At 46.0% G+C, this 21,131-nt stretch overlaps 1 protein-coding gene across 1 annotated transcript in view; it reads right to left on the bottom strand.

Annotated features, from left to right (window-relative positions):
• Positions 1 to 21,131, bottom strand: part of LOC149454213 (aminopeptidase N-like) — a 108,616-nt gene that overhangs the window by 18,907 nt on the left and 68,578 nt on the right. Inside the window, exons 11-15 of the mRNA XM_089687617.1 lie at positions 19,798 to 19,973; positions 17,488 to 17,564; positions 7,136 to 7,269; positions 3,304 to 3,359; positions 1,324 to 1,471 (exon numbers count right to left, since the gene is read on the bottom strand). Coding sequence (XP_089543743.1) covers positions 1,324 to 1,471; positions 3,304 to 3,359; positions 7,136 to 7,269; positions 17,488 to 17,564; positions 19,798 to 19,973 — 591 coding nt within the window. The remainder of the gene's footprint in view (positions 1 to 1,323; positions 1,472 to 3,303; positions 3,360 to 7,135; positions 7,270 to 17,487; positions 17,565 to 19,797; positions 19,974 to 21,131) is intronic.

Here is a 21,131-nt window from a genome sequence, read left to right as displayed (position 1 = left end):
GCGTGGTCCCGTGATAGGTTGCCACCTGTACAATAAGTCCATCCGTGACATTTCCTTGTTACTAAATATTCCACAGTCAACTGTTAGTGGTATTATAACAAAGTGTAAGCAACTGGGAACAACAACAACTCAGCCACCAAGTGGTAGGTCACGTAACATGACAGAACGGGGTCAGTGCATGCTGGAGTACTCAGTGTGCAGAAGTCGCCAACTGTCTGCAGAGTCAATAGCTAAAGACCTCCAAACTTTGTGTGGCCTTCAGATTAGCACAACAACAGTACATAGAGAGCTTCATGGAATGGGTTTCCATGGCCGAGCAGCTCCATCTAAGCCTCACATCACCAAGTGCAATGCAAAGCGTCCGATGCAGTGGTGTAAAGTACGCCGCCATGGACTCTAGAGCAGTGGAGACATGTTCTCTGGATTGATGAATTATGTTTCTCTGTCTGGCAATCCGATGGACGTGCTTGGGTTTGGCGGTTGCCAGGAGAACAATACTTGCCTGACTGCATTGTGCCAAGTGTAGAGTTTGGTGGAGGGGGGATTATGGTGTGGTGTTGTTTTTCAGGGGTTGGGCTTGGCCCCTTAGTTCCAGTGAAGGGAACTCTTAAGGTGTCAGCATACCAAGACATTTTGGACAATTTCATGCTCCCAACTTTGTGGGGACAGTTTGGGGATGGCCCCTTCCTGTTCCAACATGACTGCACACCAGTGCACAAAGCAAGGTCCATAAAGACATGGATGAGTGAATTTGGGGTGGAGGAACTTGACTGGCCCGCACAGAGTCTTGACCTCAACCCGATAGAACACCTTTGGGATGAATTATAGTGGAGACAGCAAGCCAGGCCTTCTCATCCGACCTCACAAATGCACTTCTGGAAGAATGGTCAAACCTTCCCATAGATACCCTCCTAAACCTTGTGGACAGCCTTCCCAGAAGAGTTGAAGCTGTTATAGCTGCAAAGGGTGGGGCCAACTCAATATTGAAATATTGAACGCCAATAAATGTGTGTGTGTTTTTAATTTTAAAGCATTTTGTCTGTAATGCAGTCAATGCAGAAAAGATGTGCACACCCTGTTGATGATGCCCAAAGAAGACAAAAAAAATACAAAATTCTCCTAATTGTGAAATATTTCAAACTTTTTTTTTATTTTACCATAATTTGGTCATCCCACCACCTTCTAAAGATGAAATTAGTACATTCTAATGGAATAGATTACACTAAACCTTTTTGCTCTAGAGGTAAGAGGAGAAAAAGGTACAACAGTTCAGAAGGTGTCCTAAGTAAATTTTAGTATTTATATTGGTAGCTGATTGGTTACCTTCATTGGTCCGTACACCTCCGTACGATCAAACATCTGTAAAAAGTAGCTGAGACTGCTCAGGGCTGCCTGCCAAGGCATGTACTCAACCTCCTTGGATAGGAATTTGGTGGTGTCGAGGGCTCTTGTTGTGTTAACATATTTTGCTCTAAAATACAGTATAACACAATCACTGTATATAATACATTCTGTATAAATGACAAATCTACGAGGGCTCTTTAACAGTTAAAGTGATATTACACCCTCAGTTATTAAGCACTTTCACCAACTGATTGTATCACTTACTGAGTATACAGCTTCCTCATCTGGTAAAACTTGCCTATGTTCCAGTATAAGCTGGTGCCATCACTGCTGCCCCAGGTCTCCTCTTTCAGGGTGGCTCCTTTCTCCTGCAGCATCCTATGGAGCCACCCTTGCATACAGGACCTAGACTTATGCCTCCGTATACTGTGTGCATCAATAGAAACACACAGCCCCGTAGCCTAGGATGGCAGTCCCTTGCTCTCCCTTCTCCAAACTGACAGACTGGCTCCACCAGACTGCACTATCCACTGTTAACTCTGACCGGTGAAGACCGGATGTTCAAGGAAGCCATTCTTAGAGAGCATTGAAAGTTGTAAACTGCTAGCGCTGGGGTAAAAAAATGTTTATTGTGCTCAATGCGTTTAAATTAAGAAACGCCGAGCATGTAATACCATTATAATATGTTATAATATATGAAGTGTGGCAGGGTGAAAAGTTATGGCTCTGCTTGAACAGGAGTGGTTCACTGTCATGATTTATACTTTTAAAGTGATATAAAAAAAAAATAAAAAAAAAAACAAACATGTTATACTTATCTGCTCTGTGTAATGGTTTTGCACAGAGCAGCCCTAATCTTCCTCTTCTCAGGTCCCCCGCCAGTGGTCCTGGCTCCTCCCCCTGCTGAGTGCCCCATAGCAAATTGTTTGCAATGGGGGCACTCATGAGTGCTTGCTCCAAAGTCCCATTCTGTGTCTACAAGAAATACAAAGCGGGGCTTGGCCCCACCCCCGATCTCATCCCACTGGCTGTGATTGACAGCAGCAGGAGCCAATGGCTCCCGCTGCTGTCTCAGAGCCATTGAGGAGGGAGAGAGATGGGAGAGCAGCTGCTCTCATGTATGTCGCTGGATCAAGATCGGGATCAGGTAAGCATTGGAGGGGGGGGGAGGTGCATGCAGAAGGTTTTTTCACCTTTATCCATAGAATGCATAAAGGTGAAAAACGTTCATTCTTTAGAATCACTTTAAGCACTGCAGAATTAAGATGACTGGAAAAAATATTTAAATGAAAATTGTTTTGGGGATTAGTAAAACAGCCAGCAGCTTGAACTTTCAGACCTAGGTTAGAAATTGCAAAACTTTCTCTCATGACAGATTTACTTCAACCCAAAAGTTTAGTTAATTTCCTCAGTTCTACCTAAGACCTCATTATTGCTGCTAGCATGTTCTAAACCACCTTTATAAACTGCTCCCATGTTTCAAGGTCTGTTCAGATGTTGCCGAAAGCTGTCAGAGCCTGACAACGTGTTACAAAAAATGTTAGGGGTGTATTTAAATAACAGTGTGGGGCAAATCCTCCTGTGAAGCTGCATGTATATACCGTACGTTCTGTGCAGATGGGAGCAAAATCGAATATTATTAAGCCATTTTCTCGAGTGGTTCAGGAAAATACCACATAATAGCCATTAGATGGAGCTGATAAGAGTAAATAAGTATTTGCTTCCTATGATCATCAGCTCCGTCGTGTGGTCATAATGTGGTATTTTCCAGAGTCACTCTATTCTGTATAAAAAGAATTACAAAATGTTCTAATGTTTTGTAAATCTATAGATCAATAGTTTCCTAAATAGTAAGGCAGGAAGTGTTTAGAGAAAGAGATTTATTTTCTTGAAGAGTGAAACTGCACTGAATCGCCAAGAAAATATTTTCTGCAGAAATATTGAAACTTTATAACTGACCTGGCTAAATTAAAGGCGTCATCAATGATCTGAGCACGGTTGATAAGAGGAATTTTCTGAAAATCAAAATTAGATAACATTTTATACATGATAAGAAAAATTTATACTTTTTGTTGCATGTTTTTCACAAATGTGTCTATTTGTCATCATTTTTCTTCACTCCTTCCAACTTTATGTGATGAAATAAAACAATACAAATGATTATGATGACCTTTATAGTAGAGAGCCTAAAACCATACAATTAGGGGTTTATTTATTGATGGAGTAAATGTTCACTGGAAGAATTATTCCAGGTATGGATATTTTAAACATATTTACATCGATCCAGCTTCGACCAATGTAAATATGTATATACCATATCTGGCTGATCCCTCTGGAAGCTGGAAATCACTGAAGTGGGCACAGCTGTACGGTGATCTCCATCTATGTCTGGATTCTGTGCTGAGTGGCTGCACCTCTGCTTACTGAGCAGAGGTCAGTCGCTCGGCATGGGCTCCATTCAGAGAATGCATCTTCTGATTTAATGCAAAGCGTTCTTTGATTGGACGAGGTGGAGAGTGTGACCTCACTGCCCCGCCTCTCCTCCTTGTCCATTCAGAGAATGCTTTGAATTCATTCAAAAAATTAAAAACATTATCTAAATGGCACCCAAGCTGAGCATTCCGACTGCCTGTGATCAGTAAACAAGAGTGCAGCCACTCAACACGGGACCCAGAAGAAGTGGAGATCACTGGAGTAGCGGTGTCTACTTCAGTGATTTCCAGCTTCCAGGATCATTGGCCAGGTATGGTATATACATAGTTATATGTAATTATGTTTAGAAAATATCCATGCCTGGATTTATTCTTTAACCACTTGATCTCCAGAAGATTTACCCCCCTTCATGACCAGGCCATTTTTTTCTTTTTGGCACTGCGTTATTCTAACTAGCAATTTTGCAGTCATGCAACGCTGTATGGAAATGAAATTTATATAATTTTTTCCCCACAAATAGAGCTATCTTTTAGTGGTATTTGAGCTCCACTGTTTTTTTTTTTTTTTTGCGCTACAAAAAAAAACCCGGAAAATGTTGAAAAACTGCTATAAAGCATATCCCATGAAAAACTTTAAAAAAATCTAATTTCTTCATAAATTTAGGTCAAAATGTATTCTGCTACATATTTTTAGTCAAAAAAATCCCAAAAAGCAGAAGTTATCTGCAAACTATGGGATATATACTGGAATTTGTTTTAATTTTTTTTTCATAATAGTAATGGCGGCGACCAGCGACTTATAGAGGGACTGGGTTATTGTGGTGGGCTTTCTGACACTAACTGACACTTTGTGGGAGCCAGTTACAATACAGTAATCAGTGCTAAAAATATACACTGCCACTGTACTAATGACACAGGTTGGGAAGGGGTTAAACATCTAGGGTGATCAAAGGATTAAATGTGTGCCTAACCAGTGTTTATCTGTGTACAGTGTGCCAATTTCACTTATGGATGTGCTGGATTTTATTCCCTGTTTTGCAGGGAAACAAAATCCAGCATATCCCTGCTGACAGATCTAAACTATGCACTGTTTACATATACAGAGCTCCGTCCAGTGTGTCTCCTCGCCGATCAGCGCTCATCTATAGGCCAGCACCCGCTGATCCAATTCTGCTGTGACTTCTGCTCCCTAACCGAAAGTGCTAAATCACATACTAGGTACGTGATCCAGCCCAGGGAGCCGTTCTGCTCCCATACTCCTACAGGAGGGGGTTAAAGTGTATTTCTACTTTTGCAGTCAAATTTAGGAAAAACTCACTATTTGTTTGTGTCCCCACAGGAGCATACCTAACAAACATTTTACCTAACTTTTAGATGTTTCTTAGCAGAAGGCATCATTAATAACTGCAAGTATCTCAGAGCAAGTTAATTGTGAGTCTGTCCCAATAGGTCCCAAAAAGGTTTAGGGTTCTTATTAACATACACTGGAGAAGCCCAGCTTCTAAATCTTTAACCCTTTCTTGGCACAGAGAATGATCAAATCTAGTTTACAACTGATAAAGAGATCTGCCAGCACAGTACATAAAGGGGTAATTTTGGTAATCACAGCTCTCTAGTCCCCCCCCAATAAACAAAAAAGAATGAGAGTTATCAGAAAAGAGCATATAAAAGGTAAGCAGCAATTCAAAAATATTTTTTTAAAGTTATGCCATGTGAACAAGAACTTGTGACAACTATAACCAATATGGCTGCAAAATGTGAAAATACACTTTAGGTAGGTGATTAAGGTGGAGCTGTGTTCACATTATATAACTAATCATGTGAAAGGGAAAAATAAAAATGGGAATTTTTCTTACATGTGTAGCACCCTCTGGTGTACATGGTTGTTTAGTGTAGTTAGAGGCTTGCTAGAAGCCTGGGTTTAGTTAAAGGGTTATTTCAAGTCAGGGCTGGAGGGCTCTACAGGTCAGTCCTTTGGTACCTCCCCCTGCTCTAGAAGCTTGGAGAAGCTTCTAGAAGTCAGTAGGCGGAGGTGAGGAGGGGCTGATATGCATATTTTATGGGAATCTGACCAATCCCAGGCAGAGAGGCCTGGCAGTGTGGCAGATCAGCCCATACATATGACAGAGCCTGGCCAGCAGGGGAGTCAGGTGGAAGATGGAGAGCTGAGAGGTGCTGCTGTGTAGCCTGGGAGGGGATCCGGAAAAAGGGGGATCTTGCTTCCAGGCTGGAGGCTGGAAGCTGAAAGAGGAAAGCTGAAAGAGGGAGCTCCACTACCCTGCCACCCTCCAGGGAAGGACAGCCTGCAAAGCGTGGAGAGGAACCAGCCCAGCTACAAAGGCATGAAAGCAGTTCTATCCATAGCTATGGTTGCCTCCTCATTCCTTTAAACCGGAACACATATTAATTACACAGGTTCTGTGGCAGACTAAGGTGATAATTAAACTCATCTACTGCCTTATCTACATTAAATTAGCCTCAGAAACTGTGTAATTAATATGTGTTTGGGTTTAAAGGGATGAGGTGGCAACCCTATCCATAGCTGCAGGCAGGGGCGGACTGACAACTCATGGGGCCCCCGGGCAATAGGGGATCATGGGGCCCCTGTGTCCTTGCCCAAACTCAAAAAAGCCTATGAAAAAGGAACCAGGGGCATCTCATGGGGCCCCCTACTCACCCCTAACCTTGGGCAGTGCCCAAGTTTCCAAATGGTCAGTTCGCCCCTGGGTGCAGGACAAGGACAGTGTGTGAGTACCTCTACACCCTCAGGGCCTAGAAGGGAGAAGTCTGCTGGATGCAAGTTCTGGCAATTCTTCAGGGGACAATTTATAGTTTACCCAATCCCTTGTTATGGGATACCGTAGCCAGGTGGGCTGGTATTTTGAACACTTAGGGGACTTAGAGCTCCTACAAGTTGATACTTTGCTAAAATCCATTCAATGGCTTCTCCAAGTTACTGTACTTTGCTAAAGAGACTGTCCGGCTGGACCACAGTCATTCGTCTGCTTTTGTTGTAGCATTTTCTAGAGAAGGTTGTTGTCTTCAAATTGTTATTCTGCAGACAAATGAGGCACCCCGTAACCCCTTTACCTCATCCAAGTTAAATTCCCTAATAAAATAAAAAAAACTAAGCCCATGGATTATTTTTTGGTTCTGGATGCAAGTGGAAAATTTGTGTTGCTTGGCTGTGCAGGAAGTAAAGGGGGACCCAAAACCAGCGGCTCTGAACAGGGTAGCGCTACACATGTGAATGGATAAGTAAAATAAAGTGAACATTCTGTACTCCTGTCTGTTAGTAAATCAAGGCTACTGAGTAAAGTCAGTTTCAATACTACGTCATTAGGACGCCGTCAACTTACAGAATGATCTGTGTTTAATTGATTTAGAAGGTTGTTCCAATTCTTGTTGTCATAGTTAACCCTGTAGTATCCAGTGACATCAAGGTTAACCAGGATCCAGTCAGTTTCAGAAACCATGAAAGCATCATTCCTGTCTGGAATAAAGAAGACAATAAAAGATGTTTTATGATGTTTAGATGTTTTTATGAAGAATTTAAACATCCGGACGTCCGGCGAGACGGACGTGTCTCGGCGAGCTCCTGCTCCCCCGGCCCCAATCCGCTGCCATCTGGGCGGCAGCGGACCCTGACGGGGGCCCCACGACCCTCCGGTCCCTGTTCGCCAGCCAGGGAAGGCCACTGGACCTTTCTCCCGGAGCTCCGGGACTTGCGGCCTACCCGGCACCTGAAGCCGCGGCCTCGATTTCTGGCGCGGCCGACCAGGATCGCCGGACATCAGCCCGGACTACTGCCACTCCGCTCCTCGGTCCCCGCCGATCAGGGGATCACCCCTGCGCCCCTACCGCTGCCATCAGGGCCCATCCGGGCCCCTGTGTCTGCTGCCGAGGTCCCCACCAACACCCACAGTCACTCCGTCCCTCCAGCGGAGCTCCGGCGGTTCGCAGCAGCCTGAGGCCTACCGCGGCACCCGAAGCCGCGGTGTTTCCTGCCAGCCGTGGCTGGAATCGCGGCGGGAATTGCGGCCGCGGCGGGACGCCTCCGCTGCTCCGGGAAGCTACCACCACCACCAACGGTCCTGCTAACCCAGGAGGGATCCACCGACGCTCCAGGACACCAGGTACTTCACCAGGGGCGCCCACTACCCACCAGGGAGCCCAACCACCATCACACCGCCAGCCTCCAGGGACTCACTCACTCAGGGATCCCACCATCCACCTGAAACCCCAAACCACCAGGGACCCTAAGCCACTATCCCTCCAGGGATCGCTACTACCCCACCAGGGATAGCACGGCCACCATCCCACCGGGGATCCCCTGCCCACCACCCCACCTGGGATTACCAGCCAGCCACCACACCAGGGAACGCTCGCCCAGCACCCTGATTTCCGGCACGCTATTCCCTCTGGCGACGCCCCGGCGACTAATGGCCCACCACGACCCTTGAAGCTGCGGTCTCTCCTACCGGCCGCAACAGATCACGGTTGAGCACAAACCACGCAGGGCCGACGATCGCTACCGCAACGCCCCGCTCGACTCTGATGACGATCCTTCAACACCTTCAGCGCCTCACGACGCCGAGCCCTCAGCACCCGACGCCTGGCCTCAACAACCCCAGTCACCGAGCCGCCAGCATCACCAGTCGCCGTGCCTACCATCACCCCCAGCCATCGCACCCTACGACCCCTCCACTAGCCGAACCACCGTACCCACTGAAGACATGCCACAGCACCCATGGTCGCCAGCTTACTGCACCCACAGACTGCTGCCAACCAGCTGCCGCCCTCCACCCTCACTCTACCCCTACAGAAGGACTCAAATGACTCTCCCATGGTAACACAGATTCCCCACACACCTTGCCCTGACCTGTATCCCTTCACCTCCCCTGACCCAACTGTCACCGCACCCACCCCAACATGCCTCCTGCACTCCTCCTCCTCATTTTCCTCTCCACCATCCCAAAAATCGCCTCCCTCTACCCGCCTACCCCCCCAAAACAGCTCTACATTGCCCCTTCACTACTCCCCTCTCCCCACTACGGCACTCACCACCTCCTCCTGCTACTCCACTCCCCCGTCGACCCACGTGCCACCACTATCAGACCCACACGCTCCTACACTTCCCATTCCCATGCCACCTTCCTCACCCTTCTCCTTCTCCTATCTGCTGGGGACATCTCCCCGAACCCTGGCCCCTCGCCACCTCACCCCTCCTCTAGGGACCCCCCTGCTCCCGCCAGCTGCCGTAACCCCCTCAACCTCATATCTGTGCCCCTTCTCCCCGCATCCATCCCCCCTCTCTCGGTTGCACTCCTGAACGCCCGCTCGGTCTGCAACAAACTTACTGCCATCCATGACCTCTTTATCTCCCGCTCACTTAACCTCCTAGCCATCACCGAAACCTGGGTACAGGCCACTGACTCCACCTCCCCTGCGGCACTCTCCTATGGAGGTCTCGTCTGGTCCCATTCACCAAGACTGAGCGGTCACAAAGGTGGTGGGGTCGGCCTGCTCCTATCACCGCTGAGCACCTTCCAGGTCCTCCCTAATCCTCCCTCCCTAACTTTCTCCTCCTTCGAGGCTCACTGCATCCGGCTCTTCTCACCCACCCCCCTAAGGATCGCAGTGATCTACAGGCCTCCCGGATCCATACCCCGCTTCCTGGATGACTTCGCTGCCTGGCTTCCCTTCTTCCTCTCCTCTGAGCTACCAACCATCATCCTCGGGGACTTCAATATCCCCATCAATGACAACAGCCCGGCTACTTCCCAATTCCTCCACCTAACCTCCTCCTTCGCGCTCACACAGCACACTCAATCCTCCACCCACATCATTGGGAACACCCTGGACCTCGTCTTCTCCCACCTCTGTACCCTCAACCAGTTCTCTAACACCCCCTTCCCTCTCTCCGACCACCACCTCCTCACGTTCTCCATCTCCCCTTCCCCTAACTCCCCCCCCCCAGAGCGCCAAACCATCACCAGCCGCAACCTTCGCAACCTGAACCCGGCCCCCCTCCACTCAGCTGCCGACCGCCTACACGACAGAATCCTTCCACTGTCTTGTCCTGACCTAGCCACTAACACGTACAACGACTCACTATCAGCTACCCTAGACTCTCTGGCACCCCTAACCACACGCTACATCAAACCCAGACCGCTCCAACCATGGCAGAACGACCACACTAAATGCCTCAAACGTCGCAGTCGTGCGCTGGAGAGACTATGGCGCAAAACCAGGTCCCCCCGTTCATTCTCCCTCTACAAATCTGCCTTCCTCACTTACACCTCCTCCCTCCACACCGCCAAGCAGGCTTACTTCGTAAACCTGATTAACACCCTCTCCTCCTGCCCTCGCCGACTCTTCTCCACCTTCAACTCCCTGCTCTCTCCCCCCCCTCCTCCACTCAGTACCTCACTCACCGCCCACGAGATTGCCACTCATTTCCACAATAAAATTGATGCTATCCGTCAGGACATAGTCAACTCGCAATCTACCTCCCCACCTAGCCTCCCCCCCCCTATCTCCCCCTCATCTCTTCCCTCCTCTGACCTCGCAACCGCACTGCCCCCCTCCACACCCAAGACCCCGCTTACCGTAACCCCACCAGCTCTGCACTCCTTCAGCCCCGCTACCACTGAGGAAGTCACCAGGGTCTTCTCTGAAGCCCGCCTCACTACCTGCCCCCTAGACCCTATCCCCTCTCGACTCCTCCAGTCACCCCCCTCTTCCCTCATCTGCTCCCTCACCCACATCTTCAATCTCTCCCTCTCTACCGGCGTATTCCCCTCCCCCCTAAAGCATGCGCACATCACCCCCATACTCAAAAAGCCCTCCCTGGACCCCTCTGACCCAAACAACCTCAGACCCATCTCCCTGCTGCCACTCACTTCCAAACTCCTGGAGCGCTTAGTCTACAACCGCCTAAGCGCCCACCTAACTGACAACAACCTCCTTGATCCACTACAGTCCGGCTTCCGTCCCCTACACTCCACCGAAACCGCCCTCCTCAAAATCACCAACGACCTACTTACCGCCAAAGCCAAAGGCGACTACTCTGTCCTCCTCCTCCTGGACCTCTCCGCGGCCTTCGACACAGTTGACCACCCCCTCCTCCTTAATAAACTATTCTCCCTTGGCGTCAGAGACACCGCTCTCTCCTGGTTCTCCTCTTACCTATCCCGACGCTCCTTCAGCGTTTCCTACAATGGTGCCACCTCCCCTTCCCTCCCCCTCTCTGTTGGGGTCCCCCAGGGCTCTGTCCTTGGACCCCTTCTCTTCTCCATCTACACCTCCTCCCTTGGCAAACTCATACACTCCCACGGCTTCAACTACCATCTCTATGCTGATGACACTCAAATTTACCTCTCCACCCCTCACCTCACCTCCACTTTCTCCGCCCGCATCACTCACCTCCTAAACGACATCTCTGACTGGATGTCGCTCCATTTCCTCAAACTCAACCTCTCCAAAACCGAGCTTCTCGTCTTCCCTCCTGCCCGCGCCCCCCCCCATCCTATCCATCACTACTAACATCACCACCATCAATCCCGCCCCGCAAGCCAAAGTCCTTGGGGTCATTCTGGACTCTAACCTCTCCTTCCAACCTCATGTCAAATCACTGACAAACACATGCAGGCTCCACCTCCGCAATATCGCCAAAATACGCACCTTCCTTACCCCAGACACCGCTAAACTACTTGTGCACTCCCTGATTATCTCACGCCTTGACTACTGCAACTCCCTCCTCACCGGCCTACCCCAGTGCAAACTCTCCCCGCTTCAGACCATCCTGAACTCAGCTGCCAGACTCATCCACCTCACCAGCCGCTCCACCTCTGCCACCCCCCTCTGCCTCTCCCTCCACTGGCTCCCTATCGCCCAACGCATCAAATTCAAACTACTCACTCTAACCTACAAAGCCATTCACAACACTGCCCCTAACTACCTCACCGACCTGATTCCCAAGTACCACCCTACCCGTACCCTTCGCTCTTCACAGGACCTCCTTCTATCTTGCTCCCTGGTCTCCTCCTCACACGCACGTCTGCAAGACTTCTCCAGGTCCTCCCCCATCCTCTGGAACTCACTACCCCAATCCATCAGACTGTCACCTTCCCTCCTCACCTTCAGGCGCTCCCTGAAAACCCACCTCTTCAGGGAAGCCTACCCCACCCTCACCTAACTGCTGCTCTCCTTCATTCCTCCTACCACTCCATCCCCCACAGCCACTTCCTCCTGTACCACTACCCCCTCCCTCCCAGATTGTAAGCTCGAAAGAGTAGGGCCCTCTTACCCCTCGTGTGCTGTTCGTAGCTGCTGTAATGTTTCATGTATTGTCCCCCCCTCTATTGTACAGCGCTGAGCAAACCCTTTGGCGCTATATAAACTCAATGTAATGTAATGTAATGTAATGTAATTTAATGCAATTAAATGTTATGACTGGACAGTATTAAACATTCTAGAGAATTATTATATACCCCTTAAGTGCACCTGTGTCCAGACTAGGGACATTAAAGTCTTCTTACATATTCTTTACAAGCTGTAAAGCTGGCCATGCACGTATAGATTTTCATTCAAGCATTTTCATTTCAGGAATATTTGTTTGATTTTTTATTTATTAGTAGGATAAAATCGATGTTTGTTTTCAACATCAGTGATGGGAAAATTTGAAGGGGCAGGAAGGAAAACTTTTTTCGATCAAACAAATTTTCTGCAAGTGTATGTGGTTATCAATCAGAAATTACATTCATTTTAAAATCAAATGTTAATAGTAAAAGACGATTTTCGAACAACATTCGGACATTTATCGAATGTGCAAAGAATTTTCATACATTTCTTATGAATATTCTTGTCCAAAAATCTACACGTGTATGGCCAGCTTGAGCCCTGGCTCACACTGATGTGGTGCGGAATTTGCAGTGTTTTCTGTGCGAATTCTGCACCGCATCAGAATCACACCCCATTCATGCGAACAGCTGTGGGTGTGTATGTTAAGTTACCACACCCTGAAAGCAGTCCGCAAAACGTGGTGCGGTGTGCAGAATCGGATCGCATAGGTGTGAATACCCATGCAATCCGATTCTAGTGCGGACCCAAAAAAAGGGTACTGCACCTTTTTGGTGCAGGTGCGGTGCGATTAGAGCCATACAAAATGTATGGCTCCAATCGCACCGCACACAAATCTCATGTGATTGGCACAGGAATGCGGTGCGGTTCCTATGCAAATCACATGCGATATACCGCCTTGTACATATGTGAATTCAGGCTTAGGTAGCTTTGAAATGAGACATCCCTGACCTCTCCAGCTGCATCTGAAAAGTTTATATGAGAAGCAATGAAATCACAGCTGCTTTCCCTTTGTTTCTCTGGCAGCAGGGATTTGGCAGCCTACCTGTCTTCTAATGAGCAGGCAGTGTACAGACTGAATCTTTCACAATATGCCTGCATCTGAATCGCAGAGGAACCCGCTATGCGTTCCTGTGCAATTCACATGTGGTTCTAGGTGGTTTATTATGAATGGGTTGAATTCGCACTGCAGCACAGCAAACATAGCTCATGCACTCCTTTTTTTTCTGAAAATTCTTTTTATTAGCAAATTTTCAATTTACAAACACAAACAATGGGAACAAAAAAGTTGTGCAAACAACACAGTACAGTCAGGTCCATAAATATTGGGACATTGACACAATTCTAACATCTTTGGCTCTATACACCACCACAATGGATTTGAAATGAAACGAACAAGATGTGCTTTAACTGCAGACTGTCAGCTTTAATTTGAGGGTATTTACATCCAAATCAGGTGAACGGTGTAGGAAGTACAACAGTTTTCATATGTGCCTCCCACTTGTTAAGGGACCAAAAGTAATGGGACCATTGGCTTCTCAGCTCTTCCATGGCCAGGTGTGTGTTATTCCCTCATTATCCCAATTACAATGAGCAGATAAAAGGTCCAAAGTTCATTTCAAGTGTGCTATTTGCATGAGATCCAAAGAGCTGTCACCCATCAGAGAGATAGCAAAAACATTAGGCGTGGCCAAAACAATTGTTTGGAACATTCTTAAAAAGAAGGAACGCACCGGTGAGCTCAGCAACACCAAAAGACCCGGAAGGCCACGGAAAACAACTGTGGTGGATGACCAAAGAATTCTTTCCCTGGTGAAGAAAACACCCTTCACAACAGTTGGCCAGATCAAGAACACTCTCCAGGAGGTAGGTGTATGTGTGTCAAAGTCAACAATCAAGAGAAGACTTCACCAGAGTGAATACAGAGGGTTCACCACAAGATGTAAACCATTGGTGAGCCTCAAAAACAGGAAGGCCAGATTGGAGTTTGCCAAACGACATCTAAAAAAGCCTTCACAGTTCTGGAACAACATCCTATGGACAGATGAGACCAAGATCAACTTGTACCAGAGTGATGGGAAGAGAAGAGTATGGAGAAGGAAAGGAACTGCTCATGATCCTAAGCATACCACCTCATCAGTGAAGCATGGTGGTGGTAGTGTCATGGCGTGGGCATGTATGTCTGCCAATGGAACTGGTTCTCTTGTATTTATTGATGATGTGACTGCTGACAAAAGCAGCAGGATGAATTCTGAAGTGTTTCGGACAATATTATCTGCTCATATTCAGCCAAATGCTTCACAACTCATTGGACGCCGCTTCACAGTGCAGATGGACAATGACCCAAAGCAGACTGCAAAAGCAACCAAAGAGTTTTTTAAGGGAAAGAAGTGGAATGTTATGCAATGGCCAAGTCAATCACCTGACCTGAATCCGATTGAGCATGCATTTCACTTGCTGAAGACAAAACTGAAGGGAAAATGCCCCAAGAACAAGCAGGAACTGAAGACAGTTGCAGTAGAGGCCTGGCAGAGCATCACCAGGGATGAAACCCAGCGTCTGGTGATGTCTATGCTGCCAGACTTCAGGCTGTAATTGACTGCAAAGGATTTGCAACCAAGTATTAAAAAGTGAAAGTTTGATTTATGATTATTATTCTGTCCCATTACTTTTGGTCCCTTAACAAGTGGGAGGCACATATGCAAACTGTTGTAATTCCTACACCGTTCACCTGATTTGGATGTAAATACCCTCAAATTAAAGCTGACAGTCTGCAGTTAAAGCATATCTTGTTCGTTTCATTTCAAATCCATTGTGGTGGTGTATAGAGCCAAAAATGTTAGAATTGTGTCGATGTCCCAATATTTATGGACCTGACTGTAGCTTGGTACATCCAAATTAAGTCAAACGCCACATCATGGTATTGATAAGAGCAGTCAACTTGTATTGAATTCCATCACAATAGTTGATATGCCGGACTGACTGTTACATTTGTGGTAGTAGTGCATGCTGTGATCACCGCTCAGGCGGAAGGATCGGTATGCACATTTATAATATATTTTATTTTACTGTTTCTCATTTGAGTGCTCAGCTAAGATTCAATTAGAGGATCACACAGTGCCAGTACAAAATGTACAAATTATACTTTAACCACTTGCCCTCCTGAGGATTTTCCCCCCTTCCTGACCAGGCCATTTTTTGCGTTACAGCGCTGAGTTACTTTAACTGACAATTGCGCAGTCATGCAACGCTGCTCCCAAATGAAATTTACATCCTTTTTTTCCCACAAATGGAGCTTTCTTTCGGTGGTATTTGATTGCCTGTGCATTTTGTATTTTTTGCGCTATAAATAAAAAAAGACTGCAATTTTGAGAAAAAAATATTTTTGACTTTTGCCTATTAAACATGTCCAGTAAAAAAAAAATTAATAAATCAAATTTCGGCATAAAGTTAGGCCAAAATGTATTCTGCGACATGTCTTTGCTAAAAAAAAAAATCCCAATACATGTAAATTAGTTTATGTGAAAGTTATAGCATTTACAAATGGCAGTATAGATAACGGGATTTTTTATTTCTACTAGTAATGGCAGTGATCAGCGACTTTTAGTGGGACTGCGGCGGATATTCTGATACTGGGGGGGGGGGGGGGAAACTAACTTGGTGTCACTGACACCCCAGTGGCACCAATACAGTGATTAGTGCTAAAAAAAAGCACTGACACTGTACTAATGGCACTGGGCAGGAAGGGATTAATGTGAGGAGCGGTCAAAGGGTTAACTGTGCTGGGAGTGTTTTACTATGGGGCTGGGGGGGGTGTTCCTTACTGTAAGCACACTGATCGGGATGACTATACTGTGCACAGCCATCCCGAGCAGTGTGTTCGAGCTGACAGGGAGGAAGATTGTTTGTAAACAAAACAATCTTCCTCCCCGTCGGAGATGCTCGGTAATCGCCGAGCGCCGGTAGGTAATTACTGGCCGGGACCTGGTGATTGACATCCGCGTCCGTGAATGGCTCACCCTTCCCAGAGATGCAAAATCACACTTATTATTATTATTATTATTACATCAAGTTTATATAGCGCCAAAGGGTTTGCTCAGTGCTGTACAATAGAAGGGGGGGGGGGACAATACATGAAACAGTACAGCAACAACAAACAGCACACGAGGGGTTAGAGGGCCCTACTCTTTCGAGCTTACAATCTAGGATATATATATATACGTGATTCTGCGCACAGGTGCCACCCTGTAGCAGTATATCTGCTACAGGGCGTTCCTTAAGCGGTTAACCAGCTTTTACGTTTTGGGCCAAGTAATAGCTGCAATGATAAACTTCTCTAGTATATGGAATTTGGCCCCAAAAACATGGCCACAGCTATGCGGACTACAGGAAAATGGCGCCCAAGTGATCCCCATATATAAAGAGAATGAGCGCTGTGCTGTCCAATCAATTCTCCCTGATGAAGCCACGTGACCCGGTGGCGTAACATGTAGGTGAGGGGCTCTGACGTCACAACGCTCATGCAGAAAGAGAGAGAGAGATACTAGCAAGTACACAGCATTGAATCGCTAGCAATTCTTTGGAGTTTATATGCAACAGCGCTTTTTACATCATCCACATGTGAGTGCAATACAGTGTATTTATACATGTTTTAAATAAGAATAAGGCACTATGTTTTGATTATTTCTTATGTCATATGAACTGATGGGGGAGGACTACTAAAGAAGTGAGGGGATCCAGACCCTTTAGCATAACTATCCCATCTATCCACACTCCATATTAATGGACACAAGCTTTATATGACCTCACTTAACGGTTTGGTCATATTTACCAGGTGAGAGCCCAACTGGTAAAGGTGCACGAGTGGTTGTTATGATAACACAAGCAACAGTTGATTTGTCCACATCACTTCAAAAATCCAATTATCACAGATGTGACATGGACATTATGTTTAATTTTGGAAGAGATTTATGAGTTTGGAACAGGGGCGGACTGACAACTCATGGGGCCCCTGGGCAACAGGGGATCATGGGGCCCCTGTGTCCTTGCCCAAACTCAAAAAAGCCTATGAAAAAGGTACCAGGGGCATCTCATGGGGCCCCCCTACTGACCCCGGGCCCTCGGGCAGTGCCCGGGTTTCCAAATGGTCAGTCCGCCCCTGGTTTGAAAGTTTTATATACACATATTGGTTACCAATGGAGCACGGCACAATTTCTTGTTGGAAAATCCATTGCTTTTGCTGGAGCCCATTAACACCAATATGTTGCACTTAGGTGCATGGTGCATGTGTTGGGAGGTGACCTGCATTTTGACACAGTTGTAATGGTACTTTGAATATGTTACATACCTCGCTGCCCTGTAAGCCACCAAGTTCCGTTCTGTCCATTACTTTTAAGATATGAAATGGGTACCTTCCAGATATATCTGAAATAGATTTAAATCAGCAAATTGATTTAATTCTGCTAAAGTGGTTTGAATACAGGAATATCAGACAGATTATCCAGTTGGTAATGCAATTTAAAGAGTAACATCACCTAATATTGATTACTCTGTATCCGAAGAATGAGGTTAAGATTTAACTATTAGTTGAGTTTTTCTGCTTTGTGGGACCTCAATGCCAACATGACCAGCCACTTGGTGATGTTGGCATTGGCAGATTTCAATCATGTGAACTCTGTGATAGCCAATCAGTGTTCTCATGATCACATAGCCCAACTCTGCCTCCTCGCATTCAGATCCTATTAAAGGGTTAGGCAGCAGAGGTGGCAAGGGGTAATGCATTTTAGTACATACAGAAAAAAAATATATCAATTATGTATATCAAACCTCCACCCGGGTTGTAGTTTTCAAAGTGAGCTTAAGCCTGGTTTCACACTGATGCATTGCAGAATTCACACCGCTTGTGATTTCTGCACTGCATCATCATTGCACCTGGTTCATGCGAACTGCTGTGGGTGTGTATGTTAACAACACCCCAAAATCAGTTCGCAAAACGCGGTTCAATGTGCAGAATCGGATTCACACCTATGTGATCTAATTCTGGTGGTAGCAAAAAAAAAGGGTCCTGTACTATTTTGTTCCGGATGTGGTGCAATCTGAGCCATACAAAATGAATGGCTCAAATTGCACCGCACAGAAATCGCATGTGATTTGCACAGGAATGCGGTGCGGTTCCTGTGCGAATCACATGCGATGTGCTGCACCGCATATGTGTGAATTCAGGCTAAAGTTGAAGTTTAGGTAAGTCAATTTTTATATAGTTACATTTGTCTAGCTGGCATCAATGTAAGTATGTACAGTACATGTCATACCTGCGGGATGCCAGTGGAAGTTGATAATCAATGTAGTAGGCACCACTACTCCAGAGATTGCTGCTAGCTTTTGGGTCCCATGCCAAACAGTTGTCCTGTTGCTTACTGAACACAGAAAGTCCCTTGCTCAGTACAGGCATCATTCAAATAGCACTTTGCATTTTCCGGCCACATGGGCCCCCATTTCTTAATGGGCCTCAGATGTCCAGTGGGACAGAGGGGACACTGGAGGTAGTGGAGACAGAGTCCTCTTGTAAGTGTGTAAGCATATGATTCCTGACTTAGCCCTAGGGTCAAAGTGTGTGGGGACCCTGAGAAAAGCAGTGAACCGGAGGTGTGGTTATTAGAGTTTCACTGAGAATTTTACTGTAGGTCTCGGCAGAGATTTTTCCTTTTCCCCCCTCTGAACATTTCTATCATTTATTATTCTAAAACATAATTACTCATACATTAGTCTATTATTTTAACCTCCCTAGCGGTCTGATTATGTCATTATTTCTGTGCTCAAAGCGGTACATTTTTTTGCATGGAAATATGTTTTTTTTTTATTGTAGGCCTGTAATTTTTAGGAATAACTCACTGAAATCTGTCCGAACAAGAGTCTAGTAAACATCCCGGGTAGGATAAAACTTGTAACACGAAATCATAAATTATAATTTAATAAATATTCATAAAAAATAATAATATAATAATAAATTTAATTCAATAATATAATCAAACCAAAAACACTGAAATTTGAAATAGAGCGCCAAGTTCACACATCACTGAGCAAAGTCGCAAAATCGTTTTCAGTGTCTGATGACGAATTTCCCCACAAATCATTATCACTCAATTCTGCAAGTGGTTCTGATTTACTATCGCTGTTCTCTAGCCGGTCTAAAACCGCTTTTGACCTAAAGGGACACTTTTTGGACGCCATGGACGTTTCTCAGTTTCCAGGCAGAAAGAATAGTAAAAATGCAGGCAGGACACAGGACAAAGCACTCGGGACAAAATGTATGTGTAATGGTTTGATACAGTAATGTTTTACTATCTGATTTTAGTGATTTTAGTGAGTCACTTTTTGTCATTTTCAAACTTCCCGCCGTTCCGTCCCCCGTACGTCCCGACGCTCGCAGGGCACGGAACCCAGATGACAGATGCCGGCATCCACCGGATTACATTGCCGGGGACACTGCAGGAGGGACATCGCGGGAGCGCAGGACAAGGTAAGTGATCAAGGGAACGCGGAGTAGCACCACATGGTAAGCCTGAGTGTAGCTCGGGGTTACCGCTTGTGGAACTGAAACTTTTCCCCGAGCTACACTCGGGAATACCGCCAGGGAGGTTAAAGTGCATCAACTTACCCAAATTCTGATGGACGATTGACATCTGAGTCTGGATCTAGAAGGAAGTGCTTCTGTTCCGAAACACCTGGTACTGTATCTACTGTTACCACTGGGAAACCCATTTGCAAGACCCAGGTGTCCATGATCTCTCTAACTGTATAGTCAAGTTTTACCTTGTCTTGTTTATTTACAGCCTAAAAATAAAATGAAATAAGGCTCTATTACTGATACTGTACAATATAATAACAAAGCTTTCCATCACACAAAATACAAAAAGACAAGATTGAATTCATCATGGCTGCATCTTTGGTTTAACCATATTTGGTTTGGTCCAAACATAAATGGGAGAGCTTTCCATTTATACCTATTAGAACATGTTGTCTCCCATTGAACTATGTGCAGAAATCTTAAGTAGCAGATGTTATGATGTCACTTTGTTGTAATGAGTGAGCACTGCAAGGCTTCAGACTATAGTCCAGCATTTGGCAGACTTTGGGGAACAACACTCTTTCCTTGTATATGTTCTAGAGCAGCCTTTTTCAACCAGGGTGCCTTCAGGTTTCTTCAAGGGTGCCTTGACAAAATGCATAAAAGTTGCCCAAAAATTGTCTACAAGCCAGCAGGTGGATCAAGTCTGCCTTTTAGTTGCACAAAGCCATAGGTTTTCATTGTGCACTATTACAACCTTCTAGCAATCGGCTAACAACCAAAGACATCATCGGTTGATAAGGAGGACATCGGGCTCTTGCACAGCATCTTTGTTTGCCCCTTCCCCACCCCTCTCCATCAACACTGGTGTCACATTAGCTGAGTAAGGGAGAGAAACTGAGGGAGAAGAGAAACAATGGAATACTAGTCAGTACCTGTGTTATAGGTGTATTTGCTTTGGAAGAATAAATCACCTTTAACTTTGGGTGTCTTATGTGTATGGATGCTGCTGCATTATATAAAACTATTAGTTGTTTTTTTTTACATATTGGATTTGGGTGCCTCGAGATTGTGCTGCATTTTAAAGGGTGCCTTGACTGAAAAAAGGTTAAGAAACAGTGTTCTAGAGTATGAAACAGTACATGGTTATGCTAAGTGTACATTGTGTTCTGCTATGAGCTCTTATTGATACACAGCAATTTAAAGGCTAACTCCACATTCTTAAGCCTGTTTACAAGTTTAAAGTATGCCATGTAACATGGTGCCAAGTTGACCCCCCCACCAACAAAACACCTCCCCATTGGCAGCTATCAGTTCTGAATTGTGCGCGACTGTGCAGGGCTTTGCCCATAGAGTCGTTTCATTCACTCTGAGATCTGTGAATGAACTATATCTGGAAATGCGGGATACAGACTTGTAGTAAT

This window comes from Staurois parvus, unplaced genomic scaffold (genome assembly GCF_062004578.1).
Source record: "Staurois parvus isolate SC_StPar_1 unplaced genomic scaffold, SC_StPar_1.0 ptg000432l, whole genome shotgun sequence".
Taxonomy (NCBI): Eukaryota; Metazoa; Chordata; class Amphibia; order Anura; family Ranidae; genus Staurois; species Staurois parvus.
This window is presented reverse-complemented; position numbering and strand designations above follow the sequence as displayed.